Genomic DNA, 26,590 nt, shown 5'->3' with positions numbered 1-26,590 from the left:
AGCTGAGCTGCGGGAGTGCCGGAATGGGGCACGTGGAGTGTTCCACCACTGTCTGCGGGGACAATGGCCACAGTGTCACCCGAGCCTACACAGGGGCTGCCCGTGGCGCTTCTGTGGAATGGCAGTGGTGTGTGGTATCTGCTGAAATCCGTAGGATAAGCAAATGCAAAAATTCCTGTAAACTGACAGGCCTCTGAAAAGGCCATGTTGTGGCCTCTATGATAAATGCCACAAATAGCAGAGCTGTCATGAAGGAGTTGGTTCAAACTGGAGGCTGCAGGCCAGTCATGGTCACATTTGAACTGTGGAAAGAACTTCTCATCTTCCCACCCCTGAGCATGTGGTCTGAGCCGTCTGCTCTAAATCTTTGTCTCCTGTCAGCAGGAGACAAAGATTTTCTTCAAAACTTGGCGCACGGAAGTAGAGCCTGGGCCTGCTTTTCATTACTGGCACTACAGACATATGGAATGTTTACATTGCCAGTTTCAGGTACAAGGATCATAGAATGATAGAATGGTTTGGGTTGAGAGGTACCTTAAAGATCTTTTAGTTTTTAAACCCCTGCTTAGGCCTTGAACCTTTCACCAGAGCAGGTTGCCCAGAGTTCTATCCACCCTGGCCTTGAACGTTTCCAGGGAGGGGACATCCACAGTTTCACTGGTCAACCCGTTCCAGTGCCTCACCACTCTCATAATAAAGAATTTCTTCCTAACATCTAATCTGCACCTACTCTCTTTAAAGCCCCTTTACAATTACCCCTTGTCCTGTCACTACATCCCCTTCCCCTCCTTCTTAAGGCCCCTTTAGATACTGGAAGGCTGCTGGAAAGAAGAACAGATAAAACTTCAGGACTGACTGCCATTTGCTTAAGCTCTAGTAATACTGAGCTCAGTGAGTGAGCTTGAACGCGGCGATTTTGAAACGCTTTTTAAGAGTAAATTAAAATGATGATCAATCTTCAATTACTATATTTATAAAGCAATGTAGTACTGAAACTAACCTCAAATAAAACCTTCCAATTTTTTTCCCTTTGTTACTGACTTCCACAAATAATATTTTTAGGAAAAATAAACTTCTTGAAGATTTCTTATTTTTGAGCATCTAATGAATTTGTTGGGTACTGAGATTTCAGAAATACACAGATAAAAAGCAGCCATCTTATTTTCTGTCCCTCAAAACAAACCACTGCAGTACAGATAACTAGACATGTTTTATGTATTCAGCTTCTGCTTGCATGCTGCTTCTGCTGATCTGAGCATCAGCTCTTAGTGGTTTGCTTGTTCTTTTTGTCTTTTTAAGATAATGCACTTTATTTTTCAGTGTATTCATATCATGTGATTCATAAGTCACTGAGAGGTATACGAAAATGATAAAAATGCTAAAGTTAGCACTGTAGAAACTATATTAATTTTTAGAAGATAATATAGAAAGAGTTGGCTCAAATAAAGTCTTCTGTTCTTTTAAAAATAAAGATCTAGGAAAGCCAAGTGATGCTTAATAGTGCAAAATATTTAAATCCTTCAGGTACTGAATTTTCCTTGTGTACTTATGTTGTTGTTTTGGGGTTTTTTTGATGTATTGAAAGAAAAAATAAAAATTTCTCAATTTTTTGTCAAGGATATGTATAGCTTTGAAATATGGTGAACAGTCTTTGTAAGAAAGCTTATGGTTTTATAATCTACTTTATGTATATTTTAAATTTTCCTGAATGATATCATCTAATAACAGTACCTGTAATTAAGGACCTTACTGATTTATTTATATTAATTTTCTCTTTTTTCTTATTTTTCATTATTGTTTTCTTTCTTTTCCTCCCCTCCCACCTTTCAGAAAAGAGCAAAAGGACAAGTGCTGTTTGATAAAGTATGTGAACACCTCAATTTACTGGAAAAGGACTATTTTGGGCTGTTGTTTTATGAGAATTCAGAACAGAAGGTAAGCCTGTATGAGGATTTTGTTTGTTTTTCATCATTGTCACTTACTTCAATAGTTCAGTGAGGTACGAGGTATTAAATGTTTACCATTTCAAACACTTCAGTAAATTTTGCTGCCTTTTCTCACAGATGTGTAAGAATGCTTTGTTCATGAACATGAAGGGAATCTAGCCCATAGGTCTGTAATGACTAGGCCTTTGAGTTCCTTTATTATTAAGTTTTAGGAAAAGTTTTGGCATTTGTAAAGAGTCTGAAGCTGGTCCATTGCTGGTATTGGATGCTGATTTTACAAATGAATGGTGTTTGAGAGGACTGCATTTGAAATTATTTCTTAAATACTATTTGGCAACCTCAGTCTTCTTTTGCACTTGTCTTTTTGTTTGATGGTTGAGCACATCTAGATTGCTCAGCTGAGGAAAATCTTGAATCAGTCAGTGGCAAGTGCTCCATTAATTACCAAAACCCAGTTTATCTTTCTAACATCTTAACATTTACAATTACGGGCTGGGCTGCCTGTTGCTTCCTCCATGAACTAAAGATATATGTGTGGTTGTCTTTTTCTTAATGAAAAAACTCCCAGATGAATAATTAAAATTGAAACAGGAAAAACTTTATTTGTTTTTAGTGTGTATTTGTAGTAGAAGCATTATTACATCATACTGCATCTAAAAGTTGTTGTTTTTTTCCCTGCCCTCTTCCTCATAACACTGTTTTTTAAAAAATTAAGTGTAGTTTCATGGTCTGAATGAATCTGCATTTCTGACAGTTTACATTCTGTTTTCTAGAGTCATTTGCTTTGCTGCAAAGCTTTCTTTGCACTATCAAGCAAAATACTCAATTCCTCTCTATTAAAAATATCCACATATAAAATGAGCTTGTTATATTATTACTTAGATATTTTTGTTCTTGATTTGTAAACCGTTTCCAGCCATAAGAACTTCTTTGGTGTAACAATGAAGAACATCTCTGTTGATCTACTGTCATAATCTTAATATTATCAGTTATTTTGCATGCTGCTTTATTTGTGCTTCTCACCATTGAAAATCTGTACTGTGCATACACAACAAAATAACATAAAACAGCAGTCTGATCTCTGGCAAGAGAGAAAAGGTCTAACACTAGACCTGGGATCCTTGACCTGTACTAGAAAATAGCTCATCTGAGTAGATCCCAGGAGGTAAAATAGGGGGCCTCGGGTTTTTGAAAGTTCTGCATAAAAGTCTGGATTTGCATTGGATTATGTCCTTTGTTTTCCCTTTCTTTTCTTCGTCCCTTTTTCTCCCCATCTAGTTAGACTTTCTTGCTATTCTTCAGTCATTTAATAGAGAAACAGAAATCTACTCTTTAAAAAGACCCCATTTGTTTTTTCGTATGTCTTTTTCCTTGGAGATACTAAAAACTTGACCAGATGTGAACCTGGGCAACCTGATCTAATTCAAAACTGGCTCTTGAATCACACATGGACAGGGATATGTCCAGAGGTCTCTTCTGGTGTGAATGAGTCCTTGAATTCCTTATCCATTGACTGTGAAGGTGGTACTGTAGCAACACTCATAAGTATTTACGTAAATTAAGAGGTATTTACATAAATTTAGTGAGAAATATCTGATAACGGGGTCCTTATTCAAAAGTAGAATAGATCATTTCTCACCTGAGTTATGGATAGCAGCAGGCTTTTATTTAAAAAAATTCAGGAGAAATTTGGTGGTTTTTGTTACAAAGACTAAACAACCAGAGTTGCTGGATTTTGTCTTCTTCATACAAATACATTCTTAGTATTATTTGGAAAAACTTAAAAAACCCTCTTTCCAGGAAATTTCATGTTTCACACCTCCTACTTTCTCAGAACTTCTGCTGGGTTTAGGGACCTCTTTTTTGTTGACCTCTGTATTAAGTTTGAGTTACTTTGTAATTTTGGTGCCAGTTCTTTCTGATGCTTTTTTCTTTTTCTGTTATGACTGTTGCCTTTTTAGATTAAAATGCCACAAATCCCTGACCTCCAGGCTAGTCAGTATTAAATGCTGAATGATGTGTTTTTCCCATTCTTGTGCACTCATCACAGCTACCCATTTATGAGCCAGCTGTTCAACCCGACAGCAGCTGTGGCGTGTGGCAACTGAATGCCAGGCACTCTTTTGAATCAGAGCTGCTCCCCAGTGCACCCATGGGGGTACCATTGGAGGAGGAGTCCCATTAACTCTTCTCCATGGGCGTTCTGTGCAGCTGGAAGAGAGGTTATGTCTTCCAACCAGACTGATTTTTGTTAGCTTTAATACACGTTTTAAAACTATCTAGGCCAAATTTGTAATTAATGATTTCTTTCAGTTTTTGCAAATGTTAAATTTATTAGCCTAAAGTTTAGTTAGAGATTTCATTGCATTGCACCCTCAGCAGTTCATGAATGCTCCATTCACACTGTAATTAGTCTGCAGAAGTGTTAGAAAGCTTCTGCTCTTATGTTTTGGGTGCCAGCTGCTTTTCTGGATTTGTACAAAATACTTCTGTACTGGTAGAGAACATTTTGTTCTTTGACAATACATTACTTTGTCTCATCTATAACCTTACCATTCACAAATTAAACAAATGGATTTCTCCCTACTGGAGCAAAGTAGTGCATATGCACTTTGTCTTTTGTTTTGAAAGACCTGTCTCTTCTGCATTAAGAGCTCTAATTTAGGGTAGATTCTTTTGTGGTGTTTGTTTTTACCCATGACAAAAGGCACAGATGCAAAAAAAAAAAAAAAGCCCACCCCTGTAATTATGCCTATAAATGGAATATAAACATCTGGTTTTATTTGACAGAGCAGTAATGAGAGTTGGTGGCTAAGTCTGCTTCCAATATGCTAATTTCAGGCTTGGAAAAATCAGAAAATGAGCTGTATAACTTCTGTTAAGAAGGGATTATTCTTATCATCTTGCAGCATGGTCTATATTGTATGTTCCCGCTTAGTAGTGATAAAAGATGAAGCACTGAAAGTATTATGTATTCAGAAATTCTGTTTTTCTGTTGTAGTTATTCCATGCTATATTCTATGTTTATTTACTTGATGCTATGTTTAAAATGTAAGGGTTTAAGCTACTTCTAGTTATTGTAGTTGCAAGAATATGGGTTATTTCATAATGCAGTTCTTGCCAAAACTGAAAACCTAGGTTGGTACTTACTTTGTCTTCCAAGGCCTTTCCATGTCAAGGCTCTTCAAACAGAAAGCAATTTTTCTGACTTAAACATTATAAATGGTGTCCAGGATTTTGGAGAAGTGCTTTCTAAACTATTCATTTGTAAAAATGTTATGGACTTCGCCTTCTCTGGGAAAATTATCATACCTATGGAAAGTAGAGATCACAGACAAAGCAAGAAATGTGAAATTACTATATTTTTTCATACATTACAATTGTAATAAATTATAGAAAGGGGGTTTTTATTTTAATTTGTAAATTCATCTAATATATATTAATACATATTATATATAATATCTATTAATAATAGTATTCATCTAATATATGCATGGTGCACTTGTGATGAAGTCTACTTGAACCCAGCTCATTTACAACAGGCAACTTGGTGTGTTGGTCTATATTCATGGGAGACCCATTCTTTGTTAGCAGGGTGATCTGTGTTAAAGATTTGCACTACTGCAGAAATGTAGTTCCACATTCTCCTAATTCACACAGACCTGTGAAACTAGACTAACATTTTTGTCTTCTTGAAAGAAGATGGATTTCGGGTGCAAAAGCCCCTAATAGAGACTGAGCTATATGGTATTGGGAAACAATGTTGCATCTGGAATTTGGTTGCTACCTTAGACTGAAAAAGGTGGGTCACATTACACCCAGGATGTTCTGTTTTCTAAGTTAGGTGAGAAACACTGGGAGAAATAAGCCTTTGGCAACATTTGTGCTGGCACTGGGGTACTCCCTCAGACTTTAAAACTGCCCTGCAGTGCCCTGTGAAAAAGCAGATAGTTTCTTTGGTCTCACAAGGCAGTATCTAACTCTTCCCTGCATTTCACATGTGTCTTTGAAATGTTGCAAGACCTGCTGTCCAGCTGGTTTTATGCATGCTTCTTCCATGAATGTACCTGTGTGTGTCTGGCCGTGGGAAGTAAAGGTTCAAACTCAATGAAGGAAAGTCTCAGTAAGTGTAGTTAAGAGGTTTATGTTCCTAGTCTCTCAGCCTGTATTTTAGCATGTATGGGTAAAACTAGTAAACAGGATTGTCTGAGTTACCAACGGCTATATGTTACAGATTGCTTAGTCGCACTTCCAAAAGTTAAACTTTTGGATGATGTGTCACAAAACAGTCTCTTTGCACATATCAGTAGTAACTGAAATGCTAAAAGCTAATTAATAGGTTGCACAGATTATATAAAAATATTTTTGCTATTGAGGATTTTAAATGCTGGCTGTGGTTTGCTTGCCTTTCTTTTTTTTTTTCAGAACTGGCTAGATTCTTCAAAGGAAATTAAGAGACAAATTCGAAGTAAGTACTTCTGTGTTCAGAGGTTAAGCTCTTTTTTTTCTCCTCACAGAAAGATTCTTTATAAATTTAGTAGCTTGGATGTTGATTGCTTACAGGTTTAAAGTAATCGCTATGTAATAGTGATGTATTAACCTTAAAACAGGAAGTAAATCTTCTATTTCCATCCCTGTCCAAGTAGGGGAGAGTGAGTCACTCAGCATTATGCTGTAGAAGTTAATGATTATACTATATGTTGTTATTATATCACTATATTATAATGATTAATAATTACATTATATTAGAAACTAATCAAATATATTATTGCCCCAATTTTTCCCTTGTTGTGTAATATTTTTGCATCCTGAAACAGTAGATATTTTTCAACTTTCTGCTGATAGTTGGTTATTGGATGGAGAATGCGATCATGCAAAGATGGTCATGATTGTTGCCATAGGACTTTATTACTTCAAAGAGTCATCAGAATAATATGAACCTACAAAAAGAAAATTATGTTTTACAGAAAATGTATATTTTTCAATACTGATAAGGCCACCATTGACTTTATAGATAATGTCCATCATTTTTAAAATGGAGATAGAATAGAGAGCATAATCTTGGTATGTCTCACTACAGTGCTTTTTCAGACTGAATCCGCTTGAAATGCCTTTCTACTTCCTGTATTCAGTACATGATGAGTAATTTATTTTACTCTGTTTCCATAAAGCTCTGTCAAAGCTCTTCACTAGCTGGGTAGCTTTTGTAGTAAATGGAAAGTGTATGGAGAGTAAATCTAGGTGATATTCTGCCTGAGTCTATGTGCCACAGAACAAGTGGCCACTAAAACATGCTAGACAGCCCTTGCCCATACTGAACTTACTGCCATTGCTCTAGTCATTTGTGGCCATTTGTGGTTATTCTGTTTTTAATTGAAGCCTTTTGGTAGTACTTGATAGGAAAGTGGGGAGAAGGGAGAGATGATAGTATTTACACACCTAGACTTACAACACAATGAGAACTTAAGCTAAGAAACTGTCTGTACTTGTAATTATGAACAGCAGTGTGTTATTTGTAATGACAAACAGATGGTTTCTTTACTGCTGTTAACTCCATTGTTTTAAGGCAATACTCATTTTTTCCAGAAGTTATAGTGGTGTTAATTCCTTTTTCTTCACATCCTTGCCCATTGATGAAATCCCTTACATTTTCATTATAGAAATGAAAGTTACAGAAGCATCCTTAGAAGCTGTTTTCTTGATGCAACATGCTCTTGTGCAGGCAAACTAGACCTATTAAAGCAGTGGATGTACTAAGATGCAAGCAGCAGCCATACCTTTAATCAAGGAAAACTTACTGGTCTTGGAACTTCTGCAGGTGTTCACTCAAAATCTATTAGTTGTCCAAATATGCAGGCTAAAGTCTGGTTTGGTTTTAATAAGATGCAGAATGTTGATCCAAATGTTGTTATCTAGCCTAAAAGTTAGTGTCACGAATTTGAAGTGGAAGAACTGACCTGAAATTTTTTTGGATGCACTAGACAAAGTTCTTTTAAATGCTGTATCATATGCACCAAAAAATATGTTAAAGGGGTTTTCCAGCATGAAGAGCTACATTTTATACTGGAGAGCAAGATCAGTTATTAAATGAGGAATCATGACAGGATTTTTTTTTCCTCTGGTCTGTAGTATTTCAGAGTTGATAGGCGTAATAAAACAAACAGTAACATGATTTTAAGGATTTTAAAATGACGCTTACACAAATATGCAAGTAATAAGTATACTGTTGGTAGTGTTCCTGATCATTAGTCTCTTGAAGTTTCCAGATATTGGAATCTTACTGCAGGCACATTAAATCCTCCAGCTACATAAGTATCAACTAATGAGACTTTTTTTCTTTTCAGGCTTAATTTTGAATGTATTTGTCTTTAATCAAGAATGGAAATCCTGTGTACAAAAATACTCATTAAATTTAAGATACCTATTAGTCCATTTGAAAGTTGGAAATTACATAGCTCTTTAACTTGAAATTAACTCAGTTGAATAGAGCCTGGTGCTAAAAAACAAAAAACAAGCCGAGGTTGTGTGTTCAATCCTCTCTATGGACCTTTCACTTAAGAGCTGGACTTGCTGATCTTTGTGGGTCCCTTCCAGCTCTGAATATTCAGTGATTTATTTTTCTCCTGTATGGCACAAATTGAAATGCTAGCATGCAAGTGTATTTGGACAAATACATTGATCTGAAAACACAAAGGTGACACTTCCAGAAATGTAGTTCAACACATCAGTTTTCAACCTAATATTTACAACAATCTCTATCTCAAATGTGAGCAACACCAGTACTCTGCACACTGGGCATGTATATACCACCTGTGATTGGGAAAGACTAAATAAGAATCCTGTGGTCTCCCCCAGGTCATGTTCTGCAGGCTGTCTCTTGTTGTGTCACAGTCTTCAGGCCCCCTGTGCAATCTCCTACTTGTACATGTTGGCCTTTGGCTGGGCAATTACGCTGGATCTCAGCAATTACTGATGTTACTTCAGCTAATGAACATGATCCACAAATTACTGTCTCTGTTCTCAGGGCTACAAAGGTGACAAAAATCTTGTTTGCTTTCAGCCAGCCTGATCTCTTCAGGAAAATGAATTCTTGACTTTTTTTTAACTCATGTACTTGGCTATCCACTGGCATGTGTTAAAACCTCTAATTACTTCTTTCAGGGACAGGTAGGTAATTACATTTCTGTCACTATCTTTTTGAAAATTGGTACATCTCAAGTGGATTCAGGCCTTTGCAAGACAGAGAATCACAGCTGGAATACTGTGATGGTACAGGCAATAGCAAATGACCTTGAAATAGTCAAATCTCAGATTACACTAGACGGTGTGTTGGGGCACCCTTATACAAAACTCAATTTGAGAATTTATCTGTTTAAATAAAAGGTAATATTACATCAATTACATATTTTTCTAGCCTGCAGCATGGTTAGTATTTTTAGTGCAAAAAATGCTTCCATGTCATATATTCTGTGCTCTTTATCTTGTAGGAAACGGAGGGAGTTCGGATGTTCTGAGGATAGGATAGGCTGGGGTACTAAGAGAAGTTTTAATTAACCAGGAAAGAGCTTGCATTTAAGGTGCACAGCTCTGGCTGTCTAATTTTAATGCTAACAAATGTATGGGTATGCTCAGGCATCAAAATATGCAGATTCTTTATGCAGGTTTATTTTATATCCATCTATTTTTTATATATTTAGCTGTGTATCTGTTAAAAGTTGTAGCTAATTTTGATTTAAGCTGATTACAACAGAGGGTAATCACAAGGGTTTTCTTGCAAAAGCTGACATACTAGAGATCATAAGTAAAAGCCAGAAAAAGCCTTTACTGAAAAAAAAAAACCCTCACTGATTTTTCCCAGTTTAAATGGGACAAATCATGTTGATTGTATGCTGCTAGCTGGCTGGTTATATCGCATTATTTTTCTCTAAGAATGTGCCTAAAGTTGCCAGAGAAGCATTTTTGATGTAACAAGTTGGCTAGAAAAATTTTTGACATTTCTGTAGCCCATACTACTGAAAATCAACACGGAGAGCCTTATCAGGGACAGAATGCTAAATACAATTTTAAATGAGCTTTAGGGTAGGTTTGTCGTTTTTTTGGTTTTTTTAGTCTTGGCTACCAACTCTATAAAAAGCCAGTAATAATGTACATTATTATGTGAGGACAGCTATGGTTGTATGCCTCATTTTTGCAGCTATAAAAAGTATGCTTTAGTGAAAAGTAGAAATATAGACTGTGCATGTTTTAGTAAACTTCCTAGTCTGTATTTAGGGGATAAATGTGCTTTCAGTAATTAGTTAAATACATGGTCACCAGCTGTCCAGAAAATATTTAATACAATATCAACTTCAATATTTTTTTCAATAAATTAGCAGTTTAATCAGTGTGAGTAGAGACATGGTTTGTTTTTTTGTTTTTTTTTTTTCCCACACAGCCTACTCACTCAGAGGATTTATGCACTTTTTTCAGACAATATAGTTTTTTCAGTTTTTTTTTTTTTTCAAACCACACCTAAATCTCCTGGCTGCAGTGCTTTCTGAAAGTTACCTGTAGAAATGCTAACAAGAAAGAGCAACAGTTAAACACGAATTCATATGTGACTAGTTTAACTGCAATTTTAGACCAGGAAGAACTTGAAGACTGATTTAGTACTGGTGTGGAAGGGCACATCCTCCATCCATTTATCCACAGCTCTGTTAACATGATAGCTCTTCTTGAATGCTTTTTGTTAGGATATTTTGTAGATATTAGAGATTTTAGTATGATGCTCATACTCATCACTTTGGCTTACTCAATATCAGCATCTTTTCATTAAATTATGCTGATTCCCTAGGAGATGATGGAAGTAGGTTAATCTGTTCCATCTTTAACTGTGTTTGTTATGCTGTATGTATTCATACTGTTAGACTTGTTTTTTCCAAGGTATTTTTTCTTCATTCTGTTTTGCACTGCATTGCAGCAGACAATGCAATGATAAATGAGACCTCATTTAAGGGTCCTGCCTTATTTTGTACATGAAATTGTACAAAAATCTTGATAACTGGGAATGTTAAGATACACTAAAACCCTGAGCTCTCAAAAAGAAACTGTAGTTTTGCAGCCAGGTCTAGAATGAGGTTCACACTTCAACAAAAATTGAAGTGCTTCGGTGAATAGCCATGTCTGAAAAACAAAATAATTTTTTAAATGTTGGAAGACATTAGAAATTCTGACATATCTCTTTAGCTTTCATATACATGGAATTTCAGAACAGGTTTGTTTTGCTTTTTTTTTTTTAATGAAAGTCACCTTAAATAACGTCAGCACTTTTTCTAGCATTGTGTTGGAAGTGGCATTTCAGTCTTTTTTTGTTGCTGTAGGAAGACATATTTTTCAAAGCATGATTTATCTTTTTAACACAGATTTCTAAAGTAATTTACTGTCCAAAATTGTAACATTGTGAAAATGTATTTTAATTATTGATGTACGATGTAGCTTTCAAATCTTAATGTTGACTAAAGGCAACATTTTATGCTTCTTCTAATTAGTAATCTAGTTTTAAGCATGCTTTTGTTTAAAGAAGAGCGTGTGTTATTAACAATTCTAACACATGAGAATTTAAATGTCACTGCTATTGTAGTTGTTTAGTGTGGTGTTTACCAGAAAAATATTTTAAAGTAGGAATAGCTAATATTTTTTCTTCTGCACATTCTCAATGAATAATTTATTATCTTTGTGTTGTATACAGCAACGCAGAGCTCATTTTGGTATCTCATGTTTGCAGTTACTGTACAGTCTCTCAAATTAAGTTTAGACAGGAGAAGACTGTTAGCCTTGGAGGAGCTGGAAATAAACACAAATTCAATGCAAGTGCCTTTGAACACACAATATCTTAAGAGTGTTAAGATATTATGGTTGTTTTCAAATTAAAAATGTCTTCTTATATCTGTGTAACTTACTGTAAAACATTATTTTAAAATGTTTTCTTAACATGCTAATATTTCATTATGTCTGTGGGTCTCTACCTGTTAATGAAAATAATCCATGCTTATTAATAATGTACAGTAAAAAACAGAAAAAAACTTCCTTCCAGAATTCAGTGATTAAGATTTATTCTACTTTCTAACATTTTTCAGTGAAGTTTTTTCTTTGCTTACTTGGATTTATTTGAGATTAACAATCAGATATTTCCCATGTTTAGGTTTACCTTGGATATTCACCTTTAATGTGAAGTTTTATCCTCCTGATCCGTCACAGTTGACTGAAGACATCACTAGGTATGCACAGGTCCTAATTTTAAACTTTAAATTACTGGTAGTCTAATTTGAAAGTCAGAATTTCTTCTTCAGTTTCTCAGTACTGTACACTGTAGATATACTTACATACCTCAACTGCTTTTTCGAACAAGGTTGAAAAGGTAAAATGAAAACTTCTGGAAGAAACCTGAGCAGGAAGAATTTAATGATAAAAGTGGGGATATGATTTGGGCAGCACATAAGGCGTGAGTGATAGTATGTGAAAGAAGCCGGAGGTTTATTGTCAGGCTGCTGCTTTATTATGAAATAAATTAGGGCACAGGGGGGTCTTGAGCAAAGCTCAAGTGATCCAAGATACTTCAGTAATAATCCAGACTAGATTGATGAAAATGTGGGCTTAGACATGTGCTTTAAATAAAGCCATAAAATATAATAAAACCTGAAAATAATTATCTTCCAAACTTCCTAGATAGAAAATACTTGGAATGCAGTGGATACTAAGCACCTAAAAACAGCATTGCAAGGCTGGGAACTGGGGATAGAGTGCAGGGAATGGACTCATTTTTCTCATGAGTTACAGGAAACCTAAATACTTTGTTTTGGCATTAGCTGACTCTCCTGAGGGAGGATATGTGTTGCTACTACATGTTGCATTGGATCAGTCTTCTGCACAAAATAGGACAGCTATGCAAGTGTGCAGCTAATATATTGCTACAGATAGTGCTTTGTAGCATTGTAAAAATCATTTAGTACAGAGTACAAGAAGTTGTGTGTATTTTCTTTGAAAATTTTCAGTGATTTGGTTGGTTTTTCAGTTGTGTGTTCAACTCATAAAGCATTTTTTGGTTATATTTTCAATCTAAGTTTCACTGGTAAGACATTTTTTTCAGTTACATTTTTAAAAAAAACATCTGCTAAGGTAGGATGTCTGCTGATGTTTGACTTGTTAAATTGGTAGAAGGCTGTATACAGTACCTGAAAGATAGAATTCTAATACATACGTGGTTTAAGAAAGGTAATTATGGTTTCAGTACTAAACTGGATTTCTTTCATATGCTATGTGATGTGATTAGCTTGTGAACTGCAAGGGTTATAAAATTTAGAGTTTCAAAGCCAAAGGGAAATGTCAAAGAAATGCATAGCTTATATTTTTAAACCATAGTTACCTAGAGGCTACAATGTGAACTGAATGAGTTCCTAAGTCAGCTATTGTTTAAAGCTAGATAACTTTCTATTCATTTATATTGGAAATCAGAATTTTTCCTGCTTTTCACATTGTTTATGAAAGAAATATTGACTCTTAAAAATCAAGTGAAATTTACTGTGTGGTAATAAGGCTTAAATAATACAAGGTCATTATTAATGCATTCACTTACTTTAAAACACACCCGATCACATGCACCTTGATGAATTCTGCCATGGGTAACCCTTTCTTTTGTTCTTCTTTCTCTTTGTTTTTTTATTTTTTTGTTTGTTTGTTTGTTTTTCTCCTTTGTCTTGCAGGTATTTCTTGTGCCTACAGCTTCGCCAGGATATTGCATCTGGCCGACTGCCCTGTTCATTTGTGACTCACGCCCTCCTTGGTTCATATACCCTGCAGGCTGAGCTGGGTGATCATGACCCAGAGGAGCACCGAAGTGATTATATCAGTGAATTCCAGTTTGCACCCAATCAGACTCAAGAAATGGAAGAGAAAGTGGCTGAGCTACACAAAACACACAGGTATGTCAGACATGGTGGGATTAAAAGAAGTGCTTTGTCGAATTTATGTCAGTTCTCCTAAGGGTATATGTAAAATTGATGAGGTAGACTTATTGTTACTTTGGAAATCATTAGTTACATAACTAAAAGCTCTTACTTTGGTGAGTTTAGAAAGCTGAGTTTGAAAATAGTAGTTGCACTAAGGTCTCAGTAGAGAACTTTTGGAAAAAGACATTTTTATATTAATTAGTTTAAGCAACATACAGATAGTTTGAAAGAGTGGAGTGGAAATCTGTACTCAAGTAAAATAATATGCTGTAAAAGAACACTTGTCCTGTAGAGCAGAAGTGCTATTGATATCTTCTAAACTGAGGTTTTTGTATCAGTCTGAATTCCAGGATTCCAGTCAGTTTTGACTCTCAGTTTTTTGCCAATAAACTCATGGCTTATTCAATGCTTTTAGGGGCTTGACTCCAGCACAGGCGGATTCCCAGTTCCTAGAAAATGCTAAGAGACTCTCCATGTATGGGGTGGATTTACATCATGCCAAGGTATTGGGGATTTGGTTTGTTTGGTTTTCTTTTATGACAGATGTGCTAAGTATTAAAGAAAATATTTTATATATAGATTATTTTTTAAAAAGTCACATATGCTTAATTTTTGGCTGTAAGCCTTTATCTGTTAGTTGCAATAATTACTCAGTTTACAACTCTAACATCAGTAGAATTTATATGTAAGTTTATTTAGTGCATAGACATGTGCAGCTTGGAGATACTATTTCACTCATAAAAGCAGATAAATACACTTAAAATGTTGTATTATCTATGCCAAGGAAATGTGGAGCCAATAAAGTAAAATCTAAAGGACCATGTAATTGTTTTCGTAGTACCATGAGAGTTAAAAAAATACAGGCGGAGGGCCTGGGGGAGGATTTTGGTGCTTCTTCCACTTCCCAGGGTTGGTCAAAGAAGATTTTCATTACAAGTGGGATTTTTTTTTTTTTTCAGTTAAAACCCCAATAGACAAACTAATAACTTCCTCCCACTCTCTCTCATAAGTCCAGAATCTCAAATCATTAGGAAATTTAAGGTATTGTAATCATATCAGTCTTGCATTTAAAAAAGAAAACCAAGACTTTTGAGTACTGGAGAAACATTTTTAAATTTTGTTTTGTTAGTTCTGCCACTGAAACAACTCCATAATGACAGTGTTGGCATTTGATGTAGTTGCTCTGTTGTTGGGTAGGACACGAGATTCTTCTGTATTGTGTAGTGTATCAGTAAGTGAATAGTTCTGTAGCCTGTAAAACTTGCATCAAATGCTGTCAGTGAAAGAGAATGCTCAGAAATCTATCCATTACCTCCTCCATCTTTGCTGGAATAGTACATGATTGTAAAAGATCACCTCGATCACCAGCTTGTTCGGGCTTCCTACTTTAAGTGCTTTAAGTGGGACAGGCCTGGTTTTAATTTTTCTTCTTCTAAGATTTGTTGAAATTATTGCTAGCACTGGCCATACCTTTTCTGCTTTTAAGTTGTTAACTTAGTCCCTATTACCAGAATATTCAAGAATTTCCCAGAACTGTGACATATGAATGCCAAAACCATTACTTAGTGTCCAAAGTCTTTCCTATAAAATGAATATACTTGGCTATTTCTGATTTAAGAATCTCATTGTAGGAGTCAGGTTTGAATATGAGTCATGTCCCAGTTATGGTATTCCCTCAAGGTATGTCAGCAGTAATTACTTGTTTGGAATGTTATTGAAGTGATTTTTATGAAATTGTCTCATACCTGGTAGGATTCTGAAGGTGTGGATATCATGCTGGGTGTGTGTGCTAATGGTCTGCTGATTTACAAAGACAGACTCCGGATCAACCGCTTCGCTTGGCCAAAAATTCTGAAGATTTCCTACAAGCGAAGTAATTTCTACATCAAAGTCAGGCCAGCAGAAGTAAGTAGCACCTTTCAGTCTTGTTACTTTTGTGAGATCGTTTTTGTCCAAGAATAAGAAAACATCCTCTTTCCACAGCTGTCCTCATAAGCTTATGATATATTCAAGCAGAACTTGAGTGCTTTTTCCTCTTCAGATTCTAATGATTGTGTGTAACACTTGTCTTGATTAGTAAAGGCAAACCAAGAAGAAAATCTATTTTCTATTTTTTTTATAGAAGCTGTCTTGTTATTGTTTTTTTTTTTTTTTAATGCAAAAACTAGTTACATTGGCCATATTCTGACTGTGCAAACTTGCAGTCCCAGGAGAGAGCCCGCTGCTCTTCCTCTTAGGGTATAATTGTTCACTAAATGTCAGCACATTGAGTTTGTGGCTGTAACCAAAGGCTTGAGTTGTCCTGAAGAATGTCACAACTTCGTTTGCTGCTGTGGAAGTAGTGGATTCAGCTTTCTCTCCTGTTACCACCAAAAGTTTCTGGGAGTTACTGAAGGGTGTGTGTGTGTGTGTGTGTGTGTGTTTAAATTTTGAACCCTTTGTAACAAGAAATTTAACAAAACCCCCAAAATGTCAAATACTGTAATGCTTTTTTAGATCATACTGTAAACTGTTTAAGGTGGCTTTTACTGTGTGAATAAATAAAATAAAAGCAACATCTAAACACCAATTTTACAATACTAACACTATAGTTATTTAAGTTCTCTAATGAAAATGTATTGTTCTTTCATTCACTGATGCTGTGCATAGATGAAGTAGTTTTGCTAAGAAAGTATTATATAGTGGTAGATTTCAGACCGTCATTAAATCCAAGCAAAGTGCAAAGCACAACCTGAAGTACAATTGCTTCATGCAATTTTTCCATCATGATGTAGCCCACCAAGTATAATTATTTTAAAAGGCTGAAAATTCTGATATTTTAAATTTTTTTTAAAAAATACTATGAAGTCTTATGGCAGGCGTATTACAGTTTGATATAGTAATAGAACTGTCTGAACTCTACCTATTAATTAATAGCCAGCTTAAGGAAATGGGTTAATTTATTTGTGGATTCTTTCCAGCTGGAACAGTTTGAGAGCACTATTGGGTTCAAACTGCCAAACCATCGGGCTGCTAAAAGGTTATGGAAGGTTTGTGTGGAGCATCATACTTTCTTCAGGTAAATGATAATTCTCTCCTTCCCCCACTTTGCAAGGCATTACCTGCTCATATCTTTCTTTTAAAGGATAGGAGGAAAGAAAAGATATTCCCCTTCTCTGACCCTCAGAGTCTCACCTCTTAGATAGAAGATACTTTGGCAGTTATTGACCCCAAATTACCAATTTCTAAAATCTCAAGTACAATTAACTGCTTTATCAAAACTTTCAGAGTGCTAAGAGGATGGAACTAAACAAGTGGTCATGGAGCACTGGAGTTATACAAGAATTGTCTGGCCTCAATCCTGTGCCATGTGTTTTGGAATGACCCTGCTTGAGCAGGGAGGTTGGACCAGATGACCCACTGTGGTCCCTTCCAACCTCACACATTCTGTGGTTTGTGGTAAGATTTCCTCAGAGGCTGACTTTTCAGCATGACCATAATCACAAGAAGCTCTTAGGGCTTGACAGTAATCTTCATTCAATTAATTTGAACATTATGCTGAGTGTAAATGCTGAGTTTTTCCTTATTTATGAACTAGGCTGAGTTCACAGTCATTCTTCAAAGAAAAGAGAATCACTTTAAACAGACTATTGGTTTATGTAATAATCCCTAACATCCTCAGCATTTTTTCCTCCAGCAGCTGAGGTACACAGAATTCAGAACTGGTCATTGAAACTATTATCTGTTTGTAAATAAGCACCTTAACAAGAGGCCACAGAGTTGTTCCTCTGTCTACTTCCTCCACTGAAAAAGATTTTGATAAAGTTTGATTTTTGTAACAACACATATTCCATGAGAGTGTACATGTGCCCCCTGCAGCCTAGGAGTCACAGATTTATGTTGAATCTCCTATGAATTAGATAGGCATTGAGTCTGAGTATTTTCTTCAAAGCACAGTACCTAGGGTGCGTAAAAGGTAAGCTTTCTCCTTCAATAATCTTTATTTTTTTAAAAAAAACAGCTGTGTTTTAAAGTAGATGAAATCCTGTTGCTAAATATACTTGCTAGACAGAACTTCAGAGAACTTGGGGACCACAAGGCCTTAAGTGGATGATTACTGGAACTGTCTTATTGGATGGTTTTCAGTATTCAGATTTTCACTGACTGTAGCATGTTCTTGAACGCTAAGGTAGAACTTATGCTGAGATTGCCAAATCTCAGCATAAATCAGTCTCCAAATGCTTAATTTAGAAGCACTTCTTTTTAAAATCTTGATCAGAATTTTTTTTTTTCTCATGTTGATAGAGTTCATTTATTAACACAGTCTAGCATTCTGTTCTTCTTGAAAATTTGAAGTCTGCTTTGGCTGGTGGTGTCTATTACCACAAATAGTATGCATGCAGTTCTGTCCACAGTGAAAAGTTTATTAATGCTCTTTAAATAACACACAAAGTTATTTGCTTTGTTGGTGAGATGTATTTCCTAGTTTTATAGTAATAAAAGATACCTGAATAAGAAAAAAGCAAATCTTATGGAAGTCAAAAATCCTAAACTGACTACCATTTGCAAGTCTGAAAGCTTTCAGGAGCATTAATAGGTATGAAACAATCTTACTACAGAAATTCGGACATAATAAAAATAATTGGATTTTATTCCAATCAGAAGTGGCTTTTCCTAACCAGGAATGACATTATACCAAGAATTATGTAACAAATACTTGAACCATTGTGTAAATCCATATACTCCACTGATGTCATCAGAGAGAAAATCCTCAGAATCACTCATCTTGATCTAAAAACAGTAAAATAAAGCCAGCTCTATTTTCCTTCAAAGATAAAAAGCAGAAAGCAATTGCTACACTCCAAGAGACTGTAACTCATTCAGAGCATGTGTAAAGCTTGTGTATGGTGTTGCTGTAAATCGTATACATTTTAATGCATCTTTTTAGCTTCCAAATCTCTTAGCGTGCCCTATATAACATGGTCAGATTCCTTGTGTTGTCTTATGTAATGTTTCAGGTTGTTTCAAATAATCCCATTAAGATCCATTTCTTATAATGTATAGGAAAGTCACCAATATATGACATTATTTATAAAAATTGTAATGAACTGTATTGAAAATGACTATCAGAGGGAATTGTATTCACTTTATCAGCTCAAGCTTAGAGGATTTCAGTAGCATTTTCATTGAACAGCAGTCTACTTTAAAAATGCAGCCAAACCATATATCTGCATAAAAATTTTCAGGTAAGCTTAGTTGGCAGCTTTGGATCTTAACCAGTGTCTGCAGAAGTGTGCTTGTATTTCCACTTTATGATGTTTTATTATATATTTTCATTCTTTTTTCAGCATCTCTTTAGAATGTCTCAAAGTGGTAAAAGCATAGTTTTCAGTTATTTTACATAATTAAACCTGTAATACAAAAATCCATCCAAATGCCCTTAATCAGGAAGTAATTAGTTCTCTTGTTTTTTCCACATTAAAAGATTAAAAGTTCTCCACCAGGGTGGAAGATAAAAATGGCAGTTAATGCTGCAACCTTGCCAAGACTGGGAAATCAAGAACGGAAGGAACCTTGGAAGAACCCTTTTAGCCTTCTTTCTCTTAGTACACAATGCACTCCCTCCTAGTAATAATGGGGAGAAAGACTTTTACAGAAGCAGTGCATGTGAAGCCTTAAGTTCCTAAGTGGCCTTAGTGCAGAAGGGTGGATTAGTTTGTCTTGAACGGTTTTCTTTATAATGTTAGAACAGATTAAGATTCAGGTGCGTGCATATGCTCTTAGACATGGGGAATTGTATGATTCTGTCTAGTGCCCCAATAAACATGCCCTCTTAGGGGAAAAGGGGGAAGGTGTTTTTAAGATTTAGATTTACTTCTCACTTTCTAGTCTGATTTGATTGGTAAGAAATTAAATTAATTTGTTCCCAAGTCTAGTCTGTTTTGCTCATGAGGGCAGTTGGTTGATGATGTCTTCCTGCCCTTTTCTTACCCATTAGCTGCTTGTTATATCTATCTCTCTCTTTTGTCCAGCTGAGAAAGGGGAGTGTCTTTGGTGAAGCCCTGGTATCCAGCCAGGGTCACCTCCCACACTAGCTCACTGTCCTGTTTGCTAGGTATCTGAAAATTCTTCAGATTTTTTGCTGAAACACATTTAGAATTACTGTTGTAGTCTCCAGAACCCAGTACTGGATACTGCCTTAACATAGGTTAGGTTGTGTTCCGCTGACACGGATATTTCTGTGCAAATGCTTACAAGAGGAGAGCAAAGTCAGCACAGTTTGAACTCTCGCTTGCCCATCTGTGCTATCTTCAGTGCAAATGGCACATGAACTATTGGTTCTGCTTGAAAGAGGTTGATATTCAGTGAGTTGCTCATTCTTTGCAAATTCTCAAATCGAGAAGCTTTGTCTGCAATAATCTGATAGTTTTATACAGAGAGAGAGTAGGCCATGATGGGTGAGCATGCATTTGCAGCATTACATTGATCCAGGAAACAACTTCAGAGGCCTTTCCAGAGAAGCAGGGAAGAGTTCTTGCAGTGATCAGCAAGGATGGCAGTGGACTCTCAGTGTTGCAGTTGATGGTCAGATTTCAAAAACAAAGTACAAGCAATAGGGGTTAGATGAGTATGAACTTGAAGTCCTCATACTGGAGGAAATTCAGGGATGTAGAGAGGACCTGTCTTCAAACTCACATGATGGTGGTACAGAATCACAGAATCAACCAGGTTGAAAAAGACCTTGGAGATCATCAGGTCCAACCTATGACCTAACACCACCTTATCAACTAAACCATGGCACTAAGTGCCGCATCTCAGGCACCCCATTCTGGACTTTCTGAACAGGACTCCAACACTTATGGTACAAACACACATACCCAGAATTAACTGTACATAAAACTCTCTTTCTTAAATGCTTCTCTTTTCACCAATGCTTCTTCCCCCCCATTCATTACATCCAGCAAACATATATATAATATATATCAACCTCTGTATAATTTTATACATGACGTTTTAAAGAAACTAGAGTCTGAATGTAGACTGTTAAACTTGTTGCTGTTGACTAACGACCCCCCAGTCTTCTCAGTCTTTTTTCACTTGCTACTCCCTTCTATACAGCTTTGAGATACCATTCCCTAAGCTTGAGGAAGAGCAGCTGCTCTATTGGTACCTCATAATATAGGAAAAGCAGTGGAAGTGGAATGTATAGCTTTTACTATAAGTAACATTCTAAGGAGAGGTCTGAGAGGTGTTCTATGTGACCTATAATGGCTTCAATTTTCTACAAAAAATTAAAATTTAACCAAGATAGCATCAAAAGATAGGAGACCAGATGCTTAAACATACTGTGGAAAAATGTGATTGATGGTTATCAACATCACTTGGATTCCAACTGTGAACAATAAGTAACATGCATTATTTTAAAGGTCTTTGAAGCACTTACAGTAGAATCCTTTCTTGAAGAGCACAAATTATGCACTGTGAACTGTAGCTGAAGTACAATAAGTAGCTTCAAATTATCTCATTAAATACTTAAAGCCTTTTAAACTGACTTTCCTCATATTTCCCTTTTAGACTTGTATCACCAGAACAGCCTCCAAAAGCAAAGTTTCTGACCTTGGGTTCCAAGTTTCGCTACAGTGGCCGTACGCAGGCACAGACACGACAGGCCAGCAACCTCATAGACAGACCAGCTCCGTACTTCGAACGCACTTCCAGCAAACGTGTCTCCAGAAGCCTTGATGGAGGTGGGAAATTCGACTTACTTTTGCAGTGTTGTGATTGCATTATGTGTTGTCACTCTGACCTGACTAACATTCGGAAGTGTTAACATTATGAATGGCCAGAAGGTCATTTGACAATTTCAATTTCTAAAGCCACTTTAGGTACTTGTCGGTGTTAGATGACCTAAACATTAAGCTCAGTCACTGCCTAAATGGTATGGCACTGCCGTGAATATATGGAGTTCTCTGTATTGGGTATATACTCATGCCTTTTTAAGGCATAGGCACACGCTATAGGCTCTTAATAAAATTGTTTGGTCACTGGCATCTTTTGGATTGGTCTGAGGGTCTCTAAACAGAAAAGGCTGAACAAGTTGTTTCTTACAGTTTTCCATCATTTTGTTCAGTATATTGCTATCCTAGTATATGTATTCAGTATTCAGTGTTTAGTTAAATTTTTTTACATTGACTTTGAATAGCTAAAGGGTTTTTTTGTCATTACCAGTATTTGGTCTTCTTGAGCAGAAATACCTTCTCGTTTCCTGTACTGGAAACAGGCATTCTTTCCAAAGGCAGGTATAGCAGCACTGTGTGTGAGAGATGTAGAAGCACATGTATTACTCAAAATCATTTCTGCAATAATATATTATAGAAAAACACTTCAGCAAAATAACATGAAGCTTGACTTAGATTCAGGCATGCACAAACAGCATTCACTGGAATAAAAGTGAACCATGACAGTGATGTGAGTTTAGCTACGATTGAGCTGCCAACTTTACCTTATTTTCTTAAAAAAATCTTTTACTTAGAAGAGATTTACTTCTGCAAATATTCATTCCCTGTATTATGACAAATGAACAAATTGTTACACTTTCTTGGGAAACCTACCAAGTCTTACCTTCTGAGAACTGAAGTTAAAATATGAGGTAAAAGTGCTTGCACCAGTATAGCATGTGATGACTTCTTGTGACAGCCAAAAAATCCATCACCACATCAGTGTTACTGAGTCTGGTTTTGTTGCTCTTCTTCTTTTGGCTAGAAGCAATTTGAATTCTTCACAGCTCTCAGTGGTTTTATAATCAAACCTCTATGGCATCCCTTGCACATCATCTCCAGAATTCAGGCATGTAGGCATATGTGTTCAGGCCCTACCTTTCACTCTTACAGAGGCATCAGGGTCAAAATTTTGAGCATGATGAAACGTTCTGAAAGCAGCTTTGCACAAAAGGATCTGGAGACTCCTGTGGAACAGGTTGAACATGAAACATGAGAGTGCCCTTACAGCAAAGAATGCCAACTATATCCTGGGCTGTATTGGCAAAAGCGCAGCTGGCACATCAGAAGAAATTACTGTTCCTCCCTGTTCAGTAATTTCTGAGACAATGCCTGCAATAATGTTTCACCTTATCCATATTAACCAAAATTATTTTGTTCTCTAATAGCTCCCATGGGTATTTCAGACCAAAGTCTTCTAAGAGACTTCTCTGCTACTGGAGGGCAGGCTGCTGGAGATAAAATCATTGACCTTGAAGCTGCTGGTCAGGCCAAGTTAAAAGAAGGTGGCAGAGAAGAAGATGAAAGTCCACTGAAAACTCCACAATTAGAATTGACTCAGGATGGAAAGGTATGTCTGACTTTCACACCAAAATTATTTATTCATGAGATGTGTGTGTCCATGTGTGGTTATTTAGTGTCAGTTCTGAATGTCATACAGAACACTATATTCAAATATTAAAGGAAAATTGTCAAGTGCTTTCTGTGTGTTTAACTTAATGTAAGTGTATGTAAGCTAAAGAGAATACCAACTTCTGAATGGCACTGACCTAGAGTTTTTTTTATTGTTGTAAATCTAATTTAAATGCACAATAAGATTGCATGAGTTCTTGCAAAAAAAATGCTTTGAAGGGTACATAATGTTTTATTCACTTCCTTAGTTTGTTTAGTCTTGAATGTTAATATACCATGGTTGTGTACACTCCACAAAGTTGGGTATATTATGACTGAGTTGAATTACCATAGGTAACAATTTTGTTTGCAGAATTATTTAATCCTTTAAAAATTTGTATGTTGACTAAGGTATAGATTTCTGTGAAAAGTTAAGTACTGTGATCTGTTCCTGTTGCAAATGTTTGCTTGTCTTGTTTGTTTGAGCTACTGGGGGAATAGATCAAAAAGTTAAATTTATATTTTGTATGATTTGATATAAAAATTTCCTCACAAAGTACCAGGTAAAATCTGCTGCTCTTTTTCTCTTGGAGATAATTTCTAATTTAGCAATTCTCCAGAACTAAGTTTAATATTTAAATAGTAATTTTATCCTGAAACATTTTTGCAAGTTAGCTACCCATTTTATTCTTAGTGACACTGCTGAGTTTCTCTGTGCAGTTCATATGTCCCACTGCATTCAAGTGTAGGAAGAGAACAAAAACCACAGCTGCATTTTTTTTGTTTGCTGGCAAGTTGAAATAATTCTGAAATAAATGAGAAAAAAGGCACCCACGGTTTCTTTATGGGAGAAAAATGGTAAAATAAATTACTGTGTTTTGCCTTTGGGCTTGGTAAAATGGTGATTCTCCCTTGTTTTCAAAGTGGTGTATCATGCAATATTTTAACCAGAACAGTGGTGGAGGGAAAGGCAGTATTTTAGGAAGTTGTTCCAGGAAGCTGTTCAGTAAGGTTTTGTTACACATGCTTATTCTGTGAACAGCTTTTTTTTTCTCCTAGTGCAGATGCTTCTTTTCCTTTCTGGTTCTCTTTAAGTCTTAGAGAAAACAGTTATGAACCCAAGAAGTGCCAGCTTGTCTTTCATGTACTGCACTGTCCTCTGACCTTTCTGCCAAAGCTTTGAATGTCTGTCTGCTTCCATCTGTTTAAGTGACTGTTGCAGTTCAAAAGTGCACAGTTCTTTACAGCCTGAGAACAAAACATTTGTAATGGATTCCTTTCATAATCCACAGAAGTAAACAAGTTGGCTGCTTGTAAAACACAGCGGGATTTTTATTTTTATTTCTATTGCGTTAGTAAGCTATCCCTTCTTCTAAGTAAAAGTTTTCACTAACTAATAATTTCTCTTTTTTCCCCTCTTCATGTGCCTTCAAACTCGCATTTTTGTTGTGCTTTCATTTTCCACTGTGCACAGAATTATTTTCTTCAGCTCACTCACATACACTCATCATCACTGCCCATCCATTCTGTGTCATCCCATCTCACAAACTTGTCTCCTGTCCCCGAGATCGACATGCTTTCAGATATTTCAGAGGAAGATCCCTTTGAAGAGCCCTTCCTTACCATTCCAGACATTTCAGAGTGCAATTCCATGGAACAAACATCAGATCATAATAAAACCAGAACAGCTTCACCAATTAATACCTTTGAATCTGTGAGACCCCTAGCTAGTCGAGGCTCCCCTGCTGTTGAGGGAAGGATCTGTACAAATGACTACAAAAGCACTGAGTTGTGTGTCTCATTCAGCTTCTTCAGATGCCTTTCTTTTAGTTTCCGTTCACTGCTTGATGAGGATGGCTATATTACTTTTCCTAGCCTTCCTGATGTTTGCATTTCTTTCCTTCCACCTTGCCTTCAGCACTATATTCCTATTACCTCTCCTTCCTTCATTCCCTCTTTTCTCCTTGTCTTTGTCCTGCTTCTGTCTGCCTTCCAGTCTATTCCTTTTTCACTCACATTTTCCCTTCCTCTCGCTCTGTCCCTCTGCTACCTGGAGCCTAAGGTGACTTCCTTTAGTAGCTCTAATGGCAATGACCTGAATGACAAAGCAGAGGAAGAGGAGGTGTGTAATTTTGCTGCTTAAATGTTGAGACTTGCACATTGCATTTATGCTTGTTCTCACAAGGCTTGCTCAGTTTTGCACACTTCCTAGTTTAGAGGTGTACATCCTGTAAATACATATAGAAATACACAAATGCACATGTGTATGTCTGTATCTTTTTAGCATTACTCATTTGTGAAAAATTGCCTTTGTGAGATTTTTAGTCAATAGATAGCTCATGGTTTTTCTGCCTAATATCCTACAGCATGCATAATCTCATTGAATAACACAGATACTGAGCTGCAGGTGGACTTGCATTATAGTTCAAAATGTTAACAAGCACATAAATCTGAATAATGAAAGTACTCTGTGTAACAATAGATATGTTATTTGATACTATTTGCAAGTTCTATTTGCACTGTCAATTGGTTTTAAAATGCCTGTCTCCTGCATGCATTGGCTGGAATGATGAAGAACATCTCTGAAGTTCTGTTTAAATCTGAAAAATAAAGTTCCTAAAAGCTGAATTCAAAATACTGCAAATACTTTAAAATCAGTGTTTTGTTATTCCAGATTTCAGATATTTCAGCTCTACAAGGGTGTGTGCAAAGCTGAGTCTGTCCAAGGCACTTTTTTCATTTTTTATATGCTTTGATTAATCTTATGAGCAGTTGAGACTGATTTCATTCATTAGCTGGGATTGCAGGTTATGTCAGACTGTATCACTGAAGTCTGAGCATTCTTTGGAATACATTGCTAAAAGGTACAGAAGCCTCAGTGACACCAGTATGTTGCTCTGATCATCTGGTGTGGCTAACAAACTGCCTCCTTTCCTTATGTCTGCTGCACATGTTACAGCAATATCACCAGAAAAAGACGTTCCACTTTGATCCTCAAGGAAAATATTAAGCCAGTTATTATAGAATCAAAACAGAGGAGGATCTGCTTAATGTTACATTTAATAAAGTTTGCTAAACCAACGTAGATATTGAAGACATGCTAAATATATTACAATGTCATTATAATACCAGTCTAAGTATAAAATAATGAAAAACATGACTGAGATTTTCTCAAATTTTTCTGTAGCCTAACTCACTCAATAATTTGTAGTGTAGTTAGAGAAAAATAGAACCCCAGATAAGTCTGAAATTAATAAAAATGTTATATATACACCACATCATTCACATAGAA

General features: G+C 36.1%; 1 protein-coding gene across 1 annotated transcript in view; it reads left to right on the top strand.

Moving 5' to 3' along the window:
• EPB41L2 (erythrocyte membrane protein band 4.1 like 2) overlaps nucleotides 1-26,590 on the top strand; it is a 103,549-nt gene that overhangs the window by 55,242 nt on the left and 21,717 nt on the right. Inside the window, exons 5-13 of the mRNA XM_062489976.1 lie at nucleotides 1,831-1,935; nucleotides 6,372-6,414; nucleotides 12,127-12,202; nucleotides 13,685-13,903; nucleotides 14,346-14,433; nucleotides 15,683-15,835; nucleotides 16,891-16,988; nucleotides 21,485-21,657; nucleotides 23,076-23,257. Of these exons, the coding sequence (XP_062345960.1) occupies nucleotides 1,831-1,935; nucleotides 6,372-6,414; nucleotides 12,127-12,202; nucleotides 13,685-13,903; nucleotides 14,346-14,433; nucleotides 15,683-15,835; nucleotides 16,891-16,988; nucleotides 21,485-21,657; nucleotides 23,076-23,257 (1,137 nt within the window). The remainder of the gene's footprint in view (nucleotides 1-1,830; nucleotides 1,936-6,371; nucleotides 6,415-12,126; nucleotides 12,203-13,684; nucleotides 13,904-14,345; nucleotides 14,434-15,682; nucleotides 15,836-16,890; nucleotides 16,989-21,484; nucleotides 21,658-23,075; nucleotides 23,258-26,590) is intronic.

The sequence above is a fragment of the Cinclus cinclus genome, chromosome 3 (assembly GCF_963662255.1).
Source record: "Cinclus cinclus chromosome 3, bCinCin1.1, whole genome shotgun sequence".
Taxonomy (NCBI): Eukaryota; Metazoa; Chordata; class Aves; order Passeriformes; family Cinclidae; genus Cinclus; species Cinclus cinclus.
Note: the sequence above shows the minus strand (reverse complement) of the source record. Positions and strands in the feature narration are given on the sequence as shown.